At 46.2% G+C, this 20,637-nt stretch overlaps 1 protein-coding gene across 1 annotated transcript in view; it reads right to left on the bottom strand.

Annotated features, from left to right (window-relative positions):
- Positions 1 to 20,637, bottom strand: part of LOC122814137 (testicular spindle-associated protein SHCBP1L-like) — a 1,630,938-nt gene that overhangs the window by 1,549,298 nt on the left and 61,003 nt on the right. The window contains exon 2 of the mRNA XM_044086750.1: positions 20,172 to 20,264. Coding sequence (XP_043942685.1) covers positions 20,172 to 20,264 — 93 coding nt within the window. The remainder of the gene's footprint in view (positions 1 to 20,171; positions 20,265 to 20,637) is intronic.

The raw sequence follows: 20,637 nt of genomic DNA, 5'->3' as shown, positions 1-20,637 counted from the left end.
TATAATTAAAACAAAAAACTATCAGAAAAACCCTAATCTGACAGAAAAAATAGTGCAATAAAACGTATACGAGCCTGAGCCAGCAACAACGAACCTCGCAGCTGAAGCGGCAAACGAGATCTGGGTAGCTAGCGCTAGGTATCATGGGATAAGGGGTAGCCTCGAGCCAATAAACCGCTCTCGAGCTATAGAAGATGGCAGAGTCGGAGCAGAGGATCGGCTCCGATCCCAACAAGCAAGAAACGAAGGAGAGATAGACAACTTAACATTAAAAGATGCCCAGCCAGTGAAAACAAAAAAGGAACTCCTCTCAATCCTCTAGGAAGGGGGAAGGGGGGAGGGACGCAAGAAGGAAGGCGAGATGAAGACAACTAACGTTATGGTAGGTACATAACTTCTTTATGTTAAGTTGTCCATCTCGCCTTCATTCTTGCTGTTTAGGGATAGCACCCCTAGTACCTAAAATCCCAGGTGGCTCTATCGAACAGACTCTTCAAAACAGCAGAACAAAAGGAAGCTCTGCTCCGGGAGATCATATCCACCTTGTAATGAGAGATAGAAGTGTGAGGGTTTGGCCAAGTGGCAGCTGCACAGATAGAGTCTATGGGCAACCGAGACTGAAAGGCTACAGAGGTGGCTAATGCTCTAGTGGAATGACCTTTTGGTTTAGGTGGTAGCTCTATTTCATAACTGATAAATAAAGGCAATAGTATCAGATAACCATCTGGATAAGGTCATCTTAGAAACTGGAAGGCCTTGTTTGTTGAAAGCATAAGAAAGAAATAACTGGTCTGACTTTCTTAGTTCCTTAGTTCTATGGAGGTAAAAACCCAATTGTCTATGCAATTCTAATTGGTACAGCTTGTATTCTGCATTGTTGCTGTGATTAGGAAAGAAAACTGGGAGATCAATGGATTGAGTTAAATTGTTTTCTCAGCAGACTTTAGGAATAAAGGATGGATTGGTCCTCAGAGAAACTCTGTCCTTGTGAAACACCAGGTAAGGAGGACGAACACATAGTGCTTGAAGTTCTAAGACACGTCTAGCTGAAGTGACAGCAACCAGAAAAAGTGTTTCCAAGAAAGACATTTTACGGAACATGATGCTGCCGGTTCAAAGGGAGGCAAAATTAAGGAAGCTAAAACTAGATTGAGATCCCAAGGAGGAGGAGGATCTCTAACTGGGGGTCTAAGAAGAGATGTTCCTTTCATAAAGGCCTTGCAGAGCTTTATGAGACATTATGCTAAAATTAAACATACCGATATGAAAATTAGAAATGGCAGCTAGTTGTACTCTAATGGTAATGGAAGCTGCACCATACTGAAAGAGTTGTACTAGAAATTCAAGAATTTCATGGACTGGGGCTGAAAAAGGATTCAAATTTCTAGATTCTGCCCAGTAAGAAAACCGTTTCCATTTACTAGCATACATTTTCCTCGTAGTAGACTTATGTGAGGAAACAATAATATCATGGACTGCTGAGGAGATACTGGAAAGCCTAGCTAATGTTGGAAGTGGAGTAACCAAGCTGTGAGCTGGAGAGTTTGAAGGGAATGGTGCAACCCGCCTGACTGATGAATCAGAAGATCTGGAACCGGGTCCAGAATCCACAGTTGATCCAGAAGGTGAAGGTGCAGGAACAGGAACCATATATGTCGAGACCAAAATGGGGTAAATGAGGATCGTTTTGTAACAACCATTTTGCTTTCTGTATTAGGGGAAAAGGGGGAAAAGCGTAAAGGAGTCCCTGAGGCCAATCGTGGACTACAGCATCTCTGGGTATATGACCTGAAAGAGGAAGTAACGGCTGCATTTGTTGTTGAAAGAAGTGACAAAATGTGCCCATTTGCGGAAGATAAGATCCGCAACTTCCTGATTCAGAGACCACTCGAGAGGCATGACGAAAGCTCTGCTGAGCCTATCCGCTATGACGTTGGATTTCCCAGGGATGTGTGTTGCCATCAGAAAACGTTGGGAGGAAATTGCTCATTGCCACAGTGAGTGCTTCTCGACACAAGGGGTAAGACCTGGTCCCGCCCTGTTTGATGTACCACACCACTGACACGTTGTCCGTTTGGATTGCAATGGTCCCAGAAGGAAGAGTCTTGAAGGGCTTGCAATGCTAGGAGCACCGCTCTAATTTCTAGGACATTGATATGCAGATGATGCTCGTGAGGTTGCTAAGTGCCTTGGACTGTCCTGCCTAGATAATGCCCCCCCACCCTATCAGGGAGTCGTCCGTGGTCACTGTGGGGTTGTATGAAAGGTCTGTCCTGAATTACTAGTGGGGAGACCATCCACCAAGAAAGGTGCCTTTTGCATGTTTCTGTGATCAGGATCATGTGAGACATGGGTAGTTCCTAGAAAGACCACTGCGTGAAAAGAAGCCACTGAAGGATTCTCATGTGAAAACGTGCTAATGGGACAAGAAGAGTGGCAGCTGCCATGGAGCCTAGAGCTTAGAGGACATATCTGACTTGAATCCTTTTGCTTTGCATTAGAATTAACACTTGTTGACGAATAGTGGAAACGCTTTCCTGTGGTAATCTTGCAAACATTTCTTGTGTTTAATTCTGCTCCTATGTATGTGATACTGACAGGGCAACAAGGCAGATTTTTCGAAATTTACTGTAATGCCTAGTTGAGTGCATGATGTGATTGTATAATCCCGTGCCTCTAAGAGTTCATGCCTGGTGATAGCAGTCAGGAGCCAGTCGTCTAGACACCTGGAATCCTTGACGCCTCAGGTGAGCCATGACTACGGCCATACACTTGGTGAACACCCTGGGGGCTGAGGTAAGATCAAAGGGCAGAGATCTGAACTGGTAATGACTGGCCTCTACCTGAAAGCGAAGAAATCTCCTGGAGCGTCTATCCATCTTGATATGGTAGCACGCATCCTGAAGATCTGTCGAGCACATCCAATTGTCCTGACCCAGAAAAGGGAAAATGGACTGCAGTATCACCATCCGGAACTTTTCTTTCTGTACAGATTTGTTCAATCTGCTGAGATCCAGTATTGGTCTCCAGTGGTACTAAAAAGAATCTTGAGTAAGTTCCGGATCCTAGTTGGTCTGCGGGGACTTCTTGAATGGCTCTTTTTCTAGCAGTATTAAAACTTCTGTGACTGCTTGATACCTTAGATTGGGTGGGACATCTGGGATGGGCTTTTTTAATTCTATGGGGGATTGATGGAAGGGAATTTTGTAACATCTGGATATAATGGATAGTACCAATCTGTCTCTTGTATTTTGCCAGGCTTTTGGGTACAGCAAAAGTCTCCCCCCTCGACTGCCTCCAGAGGTGAGCAGTCGGGCAACCCTTCAGGAATGCTGGAAGGGCTTGGCAGAGAAGGTTTCTCTGTCACCTTGGTTTTGCGGTCCCCTTCTGCCATGAGGGCGGCGTCTGTTATTGTGGTTTCCCCCTCTGCCCCTGGGGAAAAAAATCATGTGCGTCAGGCAAAGGTCCCTGAGATTTTCGGAACCACATCTTTACGCTCTTCTGACTCTTGGGATAAGGTCTGGAAAAAATTAACTCCCACGGCAGAGTCTTTCCTTCCTGCTCACACCTGGTCAACGTGTCTTTCACCTGAGTCCCAAAGAGAAAGGAGCCATCAAAGGGAGTATTGGTGAAGGACTCTCGAAAGGGTTCTGCAAACTGACACAGCCGCATCCAAGCATGTCTCCTGAGAGCCACATCTGTCCCTGTGGCTCTGCTCGCTCCATCAGCTGCATAGGAAATCAGCCTCATGGAGGAGTTGACTATGGAATTAAGAGTCGCAAGCTGAGAAGCTACTTTGGCTTGTACTTCCTCAGCTGTAGGATCTTGAAGGGCATCTCCAAGCTCTTTCAGGAGATCCCTTTGAAGACGTGTAAAATGGCATAGATAGTTCAGGGACCTCATTGAAAAGTTCGCTGAAGCAAAAATTCACTTTCCATATCTGTCCATCGTCCAAGACTCTGTTTGGAAGATGAACAGATGAAGAGGTTTCTGCTCTTTCTTGGTGGCTGCTGCTACCACCAAGGCATCAACGGGCACACGTTTGAAGAGGAAATGTATGTCCTGGAGGGCTGTAATAAATTTGTTTGGTCTCCTCGGAGTAGGTTCCACAGAATCTGGAGCTGACCAAGCCTTTCGAGCCACTAAAGACATGAGTGGATCGAAAGGAGGAGATACCCAGGAGGTGGAAGGTTGGGAACCGAGTGTGTCCAGGTATACAGACTCGTCCTCGGTAGGGGCTAGGGAAGTCCAGTCCCTCCTAAGCATTTCAAGGATGTCCGAAAAGGAAACATCTTCAGAGGGGGACCTTGGTGACCCTTCAGATTCATCCATGTCTGTATCTGAGGTGACAGATTCAGGGGAGTCTATGTGCTTCCTCTTGCACTTCATCCGGGGAGGCTCTTTCGAGTGATCAGGGGAGGATTTGTTAGAAGAGGGATCACACAATGGGGTGTGCTGGGGCATAGGTTCCCCACGCTTGGGGTCTGGAGGAGGAGTAGAGGTTGGGACACCACGGGGGGAGGAGCCGATGGAGCTGGCAGTAGAGCCGTTTCAGAGGACAGCACACTCCACTTGACCTCAAAGGCGTCCTGACATCTAGGCAGAAAAAGATCTGGCTGCGAAGAAACAGGAGTTCTTCTCTACGTTGAGGGTGACTGCTCAGAGGCCGATTTTGAAGCCGAGCTCACCTGTGCCGAAGCTCCAAGGGGGAGAATGGGTTTGGACAAATGTCCAATGTCAATCCCCCCCTCAGAGCCGAGAGAGTCCCGGTGCCCAGATCTCTCGACAGAAGGTACAATCGAGGTAATCGGAGACGGCATCGGAACCGAAGGAGAGATGATGATCGGCACAGACGGTTCTACTACCTGCGGATCCATGGTCTCCGGCTCAGAGCTAAATGTAGTCGGAGGAACAGAAATAGAAGCGGTTGGAGCAGATACCTTTTGAGGTGGGCTGGACAGTCATTTTGCCAGTGCCTGTGACTTAAGCAACCTGCTTACTACTCTCTCCTTATCATGATCCGATAATTTAGAGGATTGAGAGGAGTGGGAAGAATGATGGCTACGTTCACTCCGTAACAAGGGTGACTGAGGTGCCAAGTGGATGGACTCCAAGGACGGAGACCTCAGTCTCTTATGACTCCGAGACGGCTCCGAAATAGCAGATGGAGCCGACTAAGGAGTTGCCTTGTCAGTGCCAGCCGGCACCGACATACTTGGTTGGTCAAGTAAAGGAGTCTACTTTGAAGGTGGAGCCGACGGCTTGACAAACTTAGGGGATTTCACTGGCTGAGTACTTTTAGCTGGAGAATCCTGAGGCTTCAATAATCCCCAAAGGATTAATTTGTTTTTGCGCTCCTGCGGGACCCTTGGACTAAAAGCATGACATATAGAACAGGAGTCCTGAAGGTGAACTGCGCGCCCAAGCAATATACACTAATGTGCCCATCTGTCAGAGATTTTCTGACAGCATGAGTCACACTTTTTGAAGCCAGATACCTTGGTATCTTTAGACATTTTCCTAACAACCACCACCACAACAATAAGAAAAAGCTATACTACAAAACAAGAAACAAACTTTTTTTTTTCCAGTTAAGGAACCTCTAATTTAAATGGCTGTCCTAAGAGAGGGGAGGGAGAACTCTCTAATTTAAACGAGTTCAGGGGAAACAGAAGACCTGCGAGTTATGGAGCGACGGCCAACAAACCTAAAACACACAAAAAAGCGATAAGGGATAAAGTAATATATCTAGACAAAAACTTGACAAAAAAACTTGACAGAATTTTAAGAATAAACAGCAAATACAATAATAGAAAAAAACTATACTAAGCCTGAGTCAGTAACTAAGCAACCTTGCAGCTGAAGTGGCAAACGAGATCTGGATAGCTGACGCTGGGCATTCTGGGATAAGGGGTAGCCTCGAGCCAGTAAACAGCTCTCGAGCTATAGAAGCTGGCCGAGTTGGAGCAGAGGATCGGCTCCGAACCCAAACAGCAAGAACGAAGGCGAGATGGACAACTTAACATAAAACGTTATGTACTCACCGTAACGTTCCATCTGAGTAGTTCTACTTCATTTGTCTTCAACCTGTGGGTATCGGATCCGTAATGGATATGAGCCAGTAACTTCAGAAGCATCTGCTCCAAGCTCCTCCGCTACCCATAATACACCACCATACCTTCCAACCCTCAGATCGAGTTTACTGCACCCCACACTAAACAACCCAATCCAAAACACTTTACACAAAAAATGCAAGCTAAGAGCACTGTCCATATGGTAAGGCCAGGGGGATGGCAGAAGGGACGGTTGAAGACAAATGAAGTAGAACTACTCAGATGGAACGTTATGGTGAGTACATAACTTCTTTATCCGAAGTAGTTTACTTCATTTGATCTTCAACCTGTGGGACAGAGTCCCCAGCTACTAAACATCTGTTTGGCCCTCATGGAAGGATATTCTGAAGCACCACGGAACCAAAGGATGCTTTCCTTTGAGAAATCAAATTCAATTCATAGTGAGAAATAAAGGTATGAGATGAGGATCAAGTAGTCACAGAACAAATGTCGTCTAAGGATACTCTCGACCAAAAAGCCGCAGAAGTAGCCATGGTCCTTGTCGAGTGAGCTCTAACCTGACCTGGAGGAGACGACCCTTTATCCTTGTAGATCTGAAGAATACAGAGAGATTCACCTGGCAATGGTCACCTTGGAAATATGTTTACCCAAAAAAGGTTTACTAAAGGACACAAAATGGTCATATTTACGAAAAGTTTTGGTGCTGTGCATATAGAACCGTAACTGTCTATGAACATCCAACAAATGCAATTCAATTTTGTTTGTAAAATTTAGAAAGAAAACAGGTAAATTCATAGTCTGATTGATATTAACCTCAGATGCTACTTTTGGGAGAAAAGGATTGGTGCAAAAAGAAACCCTGTCCTTATGGAAAACCATGTATGCGATCTTGAAAGACAACGGCTGAAGCTCTGAAACCTGCTAGCCGAGGTGATAGCCACTAGGAAGGCTGTCTTCCAAGACAAAAACTTAAGATCTGCAGTTGCTGCAGGTTCAAATGGAGGGACAACCAATGCTTGTACCATAGTAAGGTCTCACAAGGGGATGGGATCTTTGACTGGAGGGTGTAAGAGGAAGGTACCTTTGATAAAGGCTTTGCACAATCTGAAAGAGGCCAAAGAAGCTGAGTTCTCACCAACGTGAAAATGAGAAATAGCAGCTAGTTGAACCTCGACTGTAGACGAGCTAGCCCCTTGTTGAAAAATATTTGCCAAAAATTCAAGGATAGCCGGAATGGAAACCATGAAAGGCTCTAAACTCCCTTGAAAAGCCCAAAAGGAAAAATCCTTCCATTTGCTACGATAAACCTTCCTGGTGGACGACCTATGAGCTGCCACCAGAAAAGACCTGACCGAGGAAGACAATCCGGGAGTCCTAGCAATTAAGGGAACTGGAGCAGCCAAGTACTAAGCTTCAGACTGTCCAGATTCGGATGAAGGAACTCAAGGGGTGAGAAATGAGATCCTGAATGGGATTCAAGATCTAAGGAGAAGCTAGAAGATGAGACTAAAGGAAGGGAAACCATACTTGGCGAGGCCAAAATGGGGGAATGAGGATCATTTTGCTCCCCAGTCGACAAGCCTTTTGTAGGAATTTTAGAATAAGGGGTACAGGGGGATAAGCATAATGAAGACCGGGAGGCCAAACATGGACTAGAGCATCTCTGGGGGACTCTCCCCGGCGGGGGGGGGGGGGTTCAGAGCGAAGAACTCGCTGCACTTTGCGTTGGAAGGCGATGGGAAGAGATCACAGCAAGGCCGACCCCACTCTTGAAAGATCTGCTCAGCTACTAAAGGATTCAGAGACCACTCGTAAGGCATCAGAATAATACAGCTTAGTAAGTCCACCAGAATGTTGGACCGCCCCGGAATATGCATTGCTACCAGAAAATGCCCGGTGGAGGCCGCCCATTCCCAAACTCTCACGGCCTCGTAACAAAGGGGGTAAAGATCTGTTCCCTCCCTGTTTGTTGATATACCAGACCACGGACATGTTGTCTGACTGAATTGCAATGTTTCCTAGAGGTAGAAAAGCAGGAAGGGCCTGCAATGCTAAAAGGACCACCCTCATCTCCAGAACGTTTATATACAAACTGTTCTCGCTCAAGGACCACATGCCTTGAACTGTCCTTCCAGAACAATGCTCCCCACCCTAGCTGGGAGGCAGGGGCTGGAACAAAAGGTCATCCTTCTAAGATTTCCAAAGACAGCATAGAACGGACAACCTGCAGACTTTGCTGAGATGTATCGGGTGAGAATGGAAGATCCAACAAAGACTACTGCACCACTAGAGTCCACTGTAGTACTCGCATATATAAGCGAGCACATGGTAGAAGTGTTATCATCGCCACCATACAACCTAGGGCCCTTAAAACAGACTCTGCTGAGGGAAGATGAGATAGGTAAATGAAAGTGACATGCATCCTTAAATTTCGAACTCTGAGGGCAGGAAATTTTTTGTCTAACATGTCTGTCCATGCTCCTATGTATTCTATAACCTAGACAAGGTTCAGAAGAGATTTGGCAGTGTTGATTGTAACCCTTAGATAGTGTGCAAGACGTAGGAAAGAGTCTCTGGTCCGACAAACTAGACGCATGGTGGGAGCAGTAAGGAGCCAAATGTCCAGGTAAGGGTAAACCTGAATCCCCTTGAAGCCTCAGGTGAGCCACTACTACTGCCATCACTTTGTTGAACACCCTGAGGGCTGTGGTGAGACCAAAGGGTAGGGCTCGAAACTGACAGTGATTGGCTCCTAGCCAGAAGTGGGGAAACCACCTGAAGCATATGTGCATCTTTATGTGATGGCAGGCATCCTGGAAGTCGAATGAGCACATCTAGTCGCTCTCTTGCCGGTACAGCAGGATGGACTGTAAGGTGACCATCCAGAACTTCTCTTTGGTAACAGACAGGCCAAAAAGAACCTGGAGTAAATGCTCGATCCAGACTGATCTGGGGGGATGGGTTTGATGCCTTGTTTCTTTAGCTGCTTGGAAACCTCTAGCACTGCTGCCTCCCTTTGCATGGGGGGGGTATGTCTAGGAGGTGTTTGTAAGGTGTAGAGAACCACAAATGGGATTGAATAGCCTCTGGAAATTATCTGAAGCACCCAACATTCTGATGACACGGACTCCCATGCTGCCAGGTGCAACGACAAGTGACCCCTAACTCCCTCTAGACCAGAGCAGTCGGGTAACCCCTCAGGGTTGCTGTGCAGGCCTGTCCGAGAACAGTTCGAGACCCAAAATTCCTCAGACCCCCTCTGCCTCTGGGCCGGCGTCTGTCCTGTCCCCCCCCCACTGCCTCTAGGGGGAAGAAGGGCCTAGAGTGTCTCAGGAATACTGAGACTTCCAGAACCACATCTTCTTTTGCTCTCGCTGATTCCGGGAAAAGGATCTTTGAGGGTTCAAGAAGCACATTCCAATGGCAGTGTATTCCCGTCTTTCTCACTCTGAAGCGAGGTGTCATGGAAGGTCTTACCAAAGAGGGAAGAGCAGTCATACGGGGCATTCGCAAAAGACGCCTTGAAGGGTTCCGTGAACTGACTCAATCTGTACCAGGCATTACGTTTCATGGAAATGCCAGACCCAGACACCCCAGCCACTCCTTTGGTCGCGTGTGAGAGGAGTCGCACAGACATTTGAAACCGCTGTCAAGGTGGCCATCCTTGTGGAGAATGTAGCTCTGTACTCCTGCGACATGGACTTTGGGGGAGACTCAGCCAGTTCCTTAACCATGTCGCGCTGTAGTACAGTAACTCGGGCCAGATAGTTCAGCTCCCTGATAGAAAAGGTTGCAGATGCATAAACCCGCTTCCCTATACAATCCATCATCCTAGATTCACGGGCTGGAGGATGGCCCCAGGAACTCTCCTGGGCTAGTTCCTTCTTGGTGGTGGCTGCTACCACCATAGCGTCTACCGGGGACCCTTTATTTCAGGCTGGTCTGTCTGCAGGGGGGCTCAATATTTTGTCTGGGCGTTTAGGGATTGGTTCCAGTGTGTCTGATTCCTTCCAAGCCCGCGAGGTGACCAAGTCCACTAATGGATCTGTGGGAGAGGACACCTGGGAAGTGGACGGGCCTGTGCCAAAAGCCTCGAGGAACAGCAATTCATCAGAGGAAGATTTTGGGGTGGACCAACCTCCCCGCATGCGCAAAATTTCTATGAGGTCTCCAAAACAGACATCCTTGGGAGATGATCTGGGAGAACCTTCCCCATCATCCAAATCAGTGTCCTCAGTAAGGGACTCCAGAGAGGAGTCCAAGTGCCTTCTCTTGCACGTATGCTTGTGAGGAACTTCTCCAGTGGGGCTTTCCGGAGGGGGCTCACAAACTATTTGTGGTTCCTCAAGGGAAACAGCCTGGGGCACCTCGAGCACGGGCTGTCCCTGTGGTAAAATGACGGGATTCATGCACAAAGCAGAGGGAGTTCAGAGCGGACTCCGAAGATATAGTCAGGGGCCTCAAATCCACTGGAGAGAACCCTTTCCACAACATCAACGGCGAAGGAGAGTGAGCTTCCTGGGACACCACTAAGGGAACTGCTCTCCCCAGATCTGATGTGGGAATCTGAGCCGGGCCCGAAGTAGATGGCACGCCGAGGAGGGGGCCGTGACCCAAGGTCAGAGCCGATGGAAAAAAGCTCCACCCCCTCAGATCCAAAACCCAGGCTCCGGCTCCAAGAGCCACTCTGATCCGAACTAGTCAGATAAGACATGCTCCCTGCCCTTTCTACTTTCTCCTTCCACAGGCTTAGAGGCAGAAGGATGAGTCCCAGCCTGAGAGGAAGAAGAAGCAAGGGCGGGAGGAGGAAGAGAGGCGGTCACAGAGAAGCAGAAGTAGAGGTGGCCACCTCCATAGAAGGGAGCAGGCCCTTCATCATAAATTTAGCCCTACAATCTTTAAGGGCTCACGGGTTAAAACAAGCCCAAATATTGCAGTCCGTTGATAGGTGGGCAGAACCCAAACAAAGAACACAGAGTGTGGCCATCAGCAGGCGACAGTTTGTGGCCACACTCAGTGCATCTTTTAAAGACTTGTTTCGGGAGATCAGCCATAACTAGTCCCAAGAAACAAAAAAGGAATTTTTAAGAGACTCTCCAGTCGCCACTCACTCAGAACCACAAGCACGCAAAAGGCTGAGGGGGGGGGGGGGTCTAACTACTACAAAACTACCTGAAAACTAAAGAAAAGAACCTACACTCGACGCTCCAGAGAGGGGGAAGGAGAGAGGAAACCTACACTACTGGCACACACACTAAACACAATGAAACATGGGCAAAAACACTTAAAAAAACCTACTCACAACCTGGAGCTCAAGAATCACGATGTGTTGGAAGCTGCAGCAAACGTGATCTGTGGGTTGGAAGGTAGTGGTGGTGTATTATGGGTAGGGGGAGGAGCTTGGAGCAGATGCTTCTGAAGTTGCCAGCTCGGATCCGATACCCACAGGTTGAAGATCAAATGAAGTATACTACTTCAAATAACATTTTATAAAGGCTTTGCATACTTTGGATGCAGAGCATGTGAAAACTGGTAATTGCTGCCAGTTGTAATTTTATGGTAAAGAAAATAGCACCATCTTGAAAAAGTGAAACTAGGAATAGAAGTATAGCAGACACAAGCTGAGAAAGGACTGATATTTTGTTTTGAGGTCCAAATTGAGAATCTCTTCTACTTGCTATTATAAACCTTTTCTGTAGAAGGTTTTTGAAAAGAAATATGTTGGACTGGTGAAGCTAGCCTGGACTTTTAGTATCTTTGCTACCCTCCTCAATAAACACTTCATTGACATGGTCCAAAAACTCACCCACTAACTACAACACAAATACCCCCTCCTCTCCTTTCCAACCTAATTAAAAACCTCTTCACCTTTCAACGCATTCCTACATGAAATTACTTCTGCTGAAGCTCAAATCCTGCGCTATCTCCTCAGATAATCTTCCACCTATCTTCCTCAAACTAGCTGCTGAATCCATAACCTATCCAGTATCCATTAAAGAAGCAACAGTGCCTGTCATTTGGAAATCCTCCATCTCCCTGCATAAAGGGGGAAACTCAACTGACCCATCTAACTATAGACCCACTGCCATCCTTTCCCTTCTCTCAAATACTCAAAACATTCACACACAGCTACTAAACTTCCTCCTTCAGGAAAACCTTCTCACACCCACTCAACATGACTTCCGGCCAAAGCACAGTACAGCTATTGCCCTCTAATCATTTACTGGTAATGTATTGCTGATGACAGAACCTAGTGATCTCAGAATCAGTCTTGCTGGAGGGGCTGGCAAATCCAGAAGGATATGCACGTGCTTTCTCAGGGATATTACAATTTGTTGGGGCAATGCCGCTATCTGTGTACGTGTGTTCAAGTGGGTTCCTATGAATTTCAAGTTCTGCACAGGAGTTAGTTTTGACTTTGCCATATTTACTGTTACACCTAAAAGGTTGGAGATCTGTGACAGATACTGTGTGGCTTGAAGAAGTTGATGCTTTATTGGTGCCGTGAGGAGCCAATTGTCCAGCTAACTCCTGGAATCCTTGTAGTCTCAGGTGAGCTACTACCACTGCCATGCATTTTGGCTGTGGTGAGACCAAAGGGCAGGGCTCCGAATTGATAATGACTGGCTCCCAGTTGAAAGCACATGGACCGCCTACTTTGATATGATAGTGTGCATCCTGGAGATCCGGGCAGCACATTCATTCCTGCTTGCGAAGAAGCTGCAAATGGACTTGACCATAACCATCCTAACCTTGACTTCTTGACATATAGGTTTAGCCTGCTTAGATCTAAGATCAGTCACAGGTCCCCCCTCCAAAAAGAAGCACAAATAAGTTCCAAATCCTTGTTATTTGGTCAGGACCTTTTGAATGACTCTTCTAGAAGTTTCTGAACTTCGTGGATTTCAACTCCCTCTGACTGGCTGGCACATTGGCGAGATTTCTCCTGGGACCTGGAGGTGGAAAGAAAAAGGGAACATAGTAACTCTGGAAATTATATTTAGCACCCTGTGGTAATTTGGTACATTTGTCCAGGCATCTACGTGCAAGGGCAGTCAGGCAACGTTACATGAGTGCTGATAGGGCTCATCAGAAAAGGGTTTTCTGAAGCCCTGATTTTGCGGTTCACCTCTGCCTCACGTGCAGTCTTATGAAATCCTCTTCCTCAGGAAGAAGAATCTTCTTGAGGATCTCCCCCCCCCCCCATTCACTGTGGGTGAGTGTCTCCTTGAAAGATGGTCCAGAAAGACAGGAACCATCAAAGGGGGCATTGGTGAAAGACACCTTAAAGGGTTCCGCAAACCCACACAGCCTCATCCAGGCATGTCTCCTGATGGCTATGCCTGTTCCAGCTGCTCAAGAGGTGCCCTCTGCACTGCTAGAGATTAGCTTCATTGTGGAATGAGCTACTGAAGACAGAGTGAACAGCTGGGGAGATAACTTCTTTAGGTCCTCCTCCAACAAGCTCTCTCTGTAAGAGCTGGTGAGCTCTCTTACCAAGTTCCTTTGTAGTCACGTAAAATGTGACAATTAGTTTAATGCTCTCAGTCCAAAAGTAGTTGAGGCATAAACATGCTTTCCGTGCCTGGCCAAAACCTGGGACTCTGTTTGGGGGACAGACAGTGAAGCTTTGCACAGACACCTCTTTCGTGGCTGCGGACACCACAATAGCATCAACAGGCATGCCCTTACTCCAAGTGACTGTCAGTAGGAGGTCTTAGCCCGCTTTGGTATGGGCTCCACTGTGTCATGTTCCTTCCAGCCCCACAGGAGATTAGATCACTGAGCTCATCCGCCGGGGGGAGAGGCTGTTGTTGCCCAGGTCATAGATGGGCCTGCCCTGAAGGCCTCCAGAAACATCAGACTCCTAAGGAGGTTGGGAGGACCATCCACCTTACTGCTTTAAAATTGCCAGAATGTCTCTAGCACTTTTTCTTGCAGTGTACCTCTTCTGTTGGGGGGGGGGGTTCAGTAGAGGAATTGGAAGAGAGGGGTTTCTCCTGAGGGGCAGTGGTAGTCTGGAGGCTCATTCAGGAGATGGGATCCAGGGGCAGAAAGGACAGCTCTAGGCCTAGTGAAAGTCCTCTCTACCACCTGAAAGGCAGACTGACTCGAGGAGACCCCTCCCTCTCTCCCTGGGAGCCAAAGCTTCCTGGAGATGAGGAATACAGCCTACCCTGGATCTGAAGCCTCCAGATAACATCAGACCTGTGCTGTCTCGGATCCAAAAACTGCTCCAATGGCATACGAGTAGACCTGGTCTGGGACCCTGATGTAGTCTAGGACAGCACTATCTTCAGAACTGTTGATTCCCTCAGAAAAAGGATTCTGGGGTTTCAAACCAACTGGTTGGATCAGTAGAGGAGCATGCAAGGGTGGTATTGGAGATCTCACAGATCCAGATGGGACGGAGATGGCAAAAGCCCCATCAGTATCTGTGCCTTAAGAAAACTTTGCATCATCCTGCCCATGTCTGATTGGAAGAGGCTCAGAGAATATCTAGAGGAAGCCAAGGGGTGTCTTGACTTGGCTGGGGATGCAATCTTAGAGGTAGGAGCTGTAAATGCATGCTGCGGTATGGGTACTTGCATCTGACTCCTAGACCTCGGTTCTGTAAAGCTTCGATCTAAGGAGGACCTTCTTACAGGAGAATCCATGGCCAATAAGGTGTCTGTCTAATCTAGTACGGTTATCGGGGCCGTGGTCTTGCCCTGATCCAATGAAGTCATCAGATCTGGCGGACGCTTGGACATACTCTGATCCAAACAATCTGGATCTAGCAGCCTCTTTTCAGCAGAGGAAGAACCCCCAGGGAAGCTAAGGCGGCTGTTTTAAGGTCTTTGCAGCTTGATGGCTTTTTTTTTTTTTGGGGGGGGGGGGGGGGGTTGATCTCAAGAACCATGTAAAATTCCACACCGAATCAATTTGCTCCTCCTGTTTGAGAGGGTGTGCAGGTTAAAGGCCGCATAAATGCTACAGTCAGCCTGAAGGTGTTCAGATCAAAGATAACAGTGCTCTCCACTCTACTATATGCCTTTCCAATTTTAACTAATCTAAGGAAAACTAACTTATCTAAGCTAGAAGCATGTTATAATAAAATTGCTATGTTTGCATCTGACTGCCCATATAGAACACATCATTGTACAGCTTTAAGGATACTAGACTGGCTTGAGCTTCCAAACATTATTCTTTACAACCAACTCTAACTCACAAAATTGTAACACAACCAACTAGAACCCCTGCTCTACAAAATCTTATCCTTCCTTACCATTCCAGCAGACCATTTCACTCTAACAATAAGAGCTTACCATCTCCAAGGCCAACAACACCACAGGAGAAACTTTATTTTCCGACTACATATAGGTTCACAGGTTGGTACTAGGCTATTGGCCCTAGGGCCTATACAAGCCTAGCCTTAACAATTCCCTGGATATTTCATGCCACAATATTTACTTCCCTAGACCCCTGTCTAGCAGGGCAACTTGACATGATCCCCGACCATGAATTTCCCATCTCCCATCCAATCATCTAGGTTCTTTTTGAAGAGGGCCAAGGAGGCGTTCTGCTTAACATGTATGGGCAGTCTATCCCAGAGTCTGGGGAGTCTCTAGGTCAGGAACCTATCCCTCCAGCATGTTTTGTTCATTGTGATGACAAGCTTTACATCCCTAGAGTGTGTGGCACTGAGGGATTGGGATTTCTTTAAGCGGAGCATGTCTAACAACTCAGGGTTTGACATGGCCTTGTATGTTAAGCAGAGATCGCCTCCGAGTAGACAATATGCCAGAGAGTATAGCTGGAGTTTTTATAGATGGTCAGCATATGGCATTCTGCTTTAGGTCTGTGATTCTTTTAGTGAGGTATTTCTGTGGCCTTTCCAGCTGTTGCAGATGCCTTGTGAGGTACATACCAAACGGGGTGTTATACTCTATAATGGGCCTAATGAGGGATAAGTACAGTGGGACAATGACCTCCCTTTTTTCTGGATGAAAAGCCCTTAGTGATGAGGTGCGCCACACAGGATTTCCTGACTGTTGTGGCGATGTGCTTATCGAAGCTGAGACCACTGTCCACCTGTATCCCGAAGTCTCTCATAACACTTTCGGTGTTTAGTGTACTGCCACCTATATGGTAATTCATGGGTACATGTTTTTTCCCAAAGGGGATAACTATACATTTCTTGGCATTAAGCTTGAGCCCATGGCTTTGGCACCAAGCAACTGTTTCTGTAAGGCCCTTTTGTAGAATATCCACATCATTTGGGGATTCAATAATGGCTCCAAGTTTGCAGTCATCTGTGAACTTTGTTAGCCAGAGTCCCTTAGTGTTGGCCTGTACTTCAGAGAAGTAGATGCCAAACAAGAGCGGTCCAAGGACTGAACCCTGAGGTACTCCACTTGTCTGGAGCTGGATTTGGAGTTGGATACGTTTACAGTCTGGGTTCTGTCAGTAAGCCAGTTTGCAACCCATCAAGTGATGTAGGGATTTATCCCCAGCTTAGTAAGTTTATCTGATTCCAGAGTGGGGGATGGTGTCGAAGGCCTTGGCGAGGTCCAGATAGGCTGTGTCGACCGCCTTACCCTCATCCACAGCTCTGGAGACTGATTTGAAGAAGTCAATCAGGTTCAGGAGACAAGATCGGCCCTTCACAAACCCAAACTGGGTGGGGTCCAGTGCCTGAAGGTTGCCAATGTCTTTGTTTATAAGTTCCATTATAATGCGTTCCATGCCCTTGCAGATCAGGCTCGTCAGACTGATGGGATGGTAGTTCCCGGGATCCAAGGTGGATCCCCCCTTGTGGAGTGGGATAACTATAGATGTGCGCCTCTCAGTGGGTACAAAGCCTGAGGTAAGGCTATGATTAAATATGACACTTGGGGTGAGGTGCCAGTTCATTTTGTAATTCATGTAGTACACAGCCCAGGATGTCATCTGGTCCCCATGGATGCTGTATTCTTAGCTTTGGAGAGTGCAATTTCTACCTGTGTGGCCGTGATTAACAGAATTTGGCAATCTTTTGGTATTGAGATGGGCCCTTTAGGGGGTGAGAGAGGGGTGAAGTTGGCACAAAATCGATCTGCCAGGATATTGGCAATATCCTTGGGATCAGTATAGTTAATACCATTCTGTTGTAGCTCAGAGCAGATCTGAGCATTGCCATTTAGATTCTTGACATAACTATAGAATGCCTTGTGGTTGTGTTTGTAATCTCGAATATGGAACGCCCTTCCTAAATCCATTCTCTCAACCTCATCCACTAACCACTTTAAGCCATCCCTTAAAGCTCATCTAAACAATAAGTGGCTATGTTCCTGTACTAACCCCTCATGAGTGTTCTGATACATCACAGTATACCCAAAACATATCCAACTTTCCCCCTGGTGTTTAATCCTTTGTTCCTACCGACCTGTCTTAACCTTATATCTTGACGCAAGTCATACCCTACAAATAGGACTAGCTATGTTCAAAGCCTAGTTTTGTTGTCAAGATGTAACAAATTTGTATGTTCCTATGTATACTACATTTTATTTTGATTATAATGTGTGCGTGACAATTTACTGTCACTCATGGAACTTTTCTCCCCAGGTGTCTGCTGAAAAAAGACCGGTGTCCAGTTGGACTTTCCTGGTAAACAAATGTTAAAAAAAAATAAACAGATGCATTTCGTGTGGGCATCAGAATTTGGAATTTTGTGCCCACAAGAAGTTCATCTTTTAGATCCAGCTGGTTTGTCTGACAATGTTGGTAAGCCACCCAACAAGCACACACACATACGCACTCTAGATAGCTTAAACAAAACACTACACAGTTATAAGCTATAGAGCAAGAGAAGAACGGAGATTATCTAAATCTATAAAATGCCCCCCCCCCCTTTTTTTAAAGGAAATAAAGGTAGTGCTGAAGCACACACTTGTAAAAGAAGTGAAGGGGGAGGGGAGACCCTAACACCCAAACGTACAAAAAAACTACAGGAGGGGAGGAAAGATGCAAGTAAAAAAAATCTCTAGATATTAGTTAATGAAATAGAAAAAACAGACTGTATATAAAAAATATTCTCTTACCTGAAGGTAAAAAAAAAAGGCTAGAGAGCTGCAGACCAGATCTGTGCCGAATGGAGACAAAACAAAATCTGGGGAGTTAGAGTAGATGAGAGGCATTATGGCAGAGGAAGGCACTCGAGATTCAGAGCATAGTATTACAAAGTGGCTGAATCGGATCCTATATCGGTCCTAGGACTAATCAGTGAGGAAAAAAGAAACGGACATCATCAGATCACTGGATTTCCCTGGAATGTGGATTGCTAAAAGAAAGCCAAGATATTGTCCATTGCCAATCCCTCCCAGCATCTCTGCATAACAGCTAAGAATGGGATTTTCCAAACCCACCCTGTTTGATAATGTATCAGACTACAGACATGTTTCCTGTTAGGACAGATCATCAACCCCTAAGGCAGGGAGTCCTGAAAGGTCTGCAATGTTAGAAAAGCTGCCCTCATCTCCAGAATGCTGAGATGGAGATTGGCCTCGGAGGGGGAATCACATGTCTGTTTTTCCTTGTAGTGCCCTCCACCCTAACTGGGAAGTGTCTATGGTCACCGTGACTTGGGGTTGGGGAAAAGATAAACGTGTGACCTTGCAGTACCATAGCGGATTCCAGACACCAATGGATGTAAATCCTGCAAATGTTTCTCAAGACATGTTTGGAAAGACACTGTTTGGCGCCTGATGGATCACTGCAGTGCTATAGCTGACTGAAGTACTCTCATGTGGTACCATGCTACAGTAACCAAGGTGATGGACGCAGTCATCAAAACCAGCAAATGAATATTACTAAATGCCCTGACTAGATTAAGAAATGCCATGTGCAACAGGAATAATACTTTTGATGGCTTAACAAGACTGGTAAAACTGATGGGTATATAGTTATAAAAGGATACATGGCTGGACACGTCCCCATGTGTGTAGGAGCATCACAATGGCAGTTTTTCAAGCCTCAGAGATGTAGTTAGTGGCAAGACTCGTATTGAAGAGGTTCATAAGGTCATAGCTTAATAATGTATACAACTACAGCCCATATAAGCCTAGCCATGCAACCCAAATGTGATCCATACATCTGATTTATAATGGGATGACTTACTAACTGGCACTGCCCATCACACACTGACAAGACCAGGGTGAATTTTTTCTTCCCCACCCACTGATCCAAGTTGTTCTAAAAACAGCATTAGGGAAGAACTCTGCTTCACACAGAAGGGAAGCCTGCTCCAGAGAATGGGAATTCTCTGAGGAAGATAGCCGTCTCTCCAACATGTCCTATTTATATCATGGTTTAACAGGAGATTCCTGCAGACACAACTCAGACTAAGTCGCTTAATCTGAGTGTTCTGGGCAGCTGGAAAATTTAGCTAGGTTTCTCAGTGGTCGTCTGGATTTCAAGCCCAGAATCAAGCTGTGAATCTAGGAAGTAAAGTTGGTAGGGACTTCTTGCTACTCACACAAGTTAGTGTTTCTGGACAAGAACACAAAGTTAGTGAGTCTGTCTGTATACCAAGATTAAAATTTTACACAAATAGGTCTGTGCTAAAATGTTCTGCCTACTGCTACTTACCCAGAATACCAAATAGCACTAAAGCTGAAATCTGCACACTGCCTTCTTTTCGTCAACTGTGTGAAAGTTAACAGCACAACCCCTCCTCCACAGTGATGGTTTGCAGACAGAGACTTCTCCATGATGTTTACCTCAACTGCATGGGAAAGGAAAGGTAGTCTTCCCACAACTTGTTAGTTGGTGGCAGGATAGAATATAAGGAGCTTGGCAGGTGGCTTAATTTTCCATACTATGTGGTAAATATAGCTATTAAAGGGAAGGCATGGAGAAAGAAAAACTTTTTAACAGAAGTCCTAAAGGCTATGCATGACAGCAGCGGGAAGGAATCCTGGTGAGAGAAAGCTATTATGGTACAAAAATACAAGAGCTCTTCAGCCATCCAACAACTTTTAATAAATACAAGCAGGATAGAAAACAGAAATCCAAATTAAACCACTGGGTACATAGAGAAAAACTTCAAAGGAATTCCTTTAAAGATTATATACTTACAGCTTAATACGTTCTTCTATAAGGGCAGAATATTCAGTACAAGTGTCGTCGTCGTCATCATCCCATTCTCTCCATAAAAAGTCATTGAAAAACCTAAGAAGAAAAATACAACCTCACATTTCTGGGCCACAATTTACCAAAACAGGCAATGAAAAAAAAGAAGTTATGTACTCACCATAACGTTCCATGTGTGCTGTCCATCTTCGCCTTCCAGTGATCTGATGATGTCCGTTTCTTTTTTCCTCACTGATTCTTATTAGGATGGGTTCGGATTTGATCCTAGGGTTGCCACCTTCCTTCACGGCTAAAACAGGAGCAAAGCCACACCCCTCACGTCACCAGTAACCCCGCCCACCCCACCCCCCCTCTCCCGCCAACATACCTCGTATTTTGTGATGTCACGACAGCATCACTCAACGGGAACGCCCTCTTTTTTCGTTCCCACCGCCTGCTTTTGGCTGATTTA

The sequence above is a fragment of the Protopterus annectens genome, chromosome 10.part0 (genome assembly GCF_019279795.1).
Source record: "Protopterus annectens isolate FY-2018-M chromosome 10.part0, PAN1.0, whole genome shotgun sequence".
NCBI classification, from domain to species: domain Eukaryota; kingdom Metazoa; phylum Chordata; order Ceratodontiformes; family Protopteridae; genus Protopterus; species Protopterus annectens.
The sequence above is the reverse complement of the archived record's forward strand: the minus strand, read 5'-3'. Positions and strand labels throughout refer to the sequence as shown.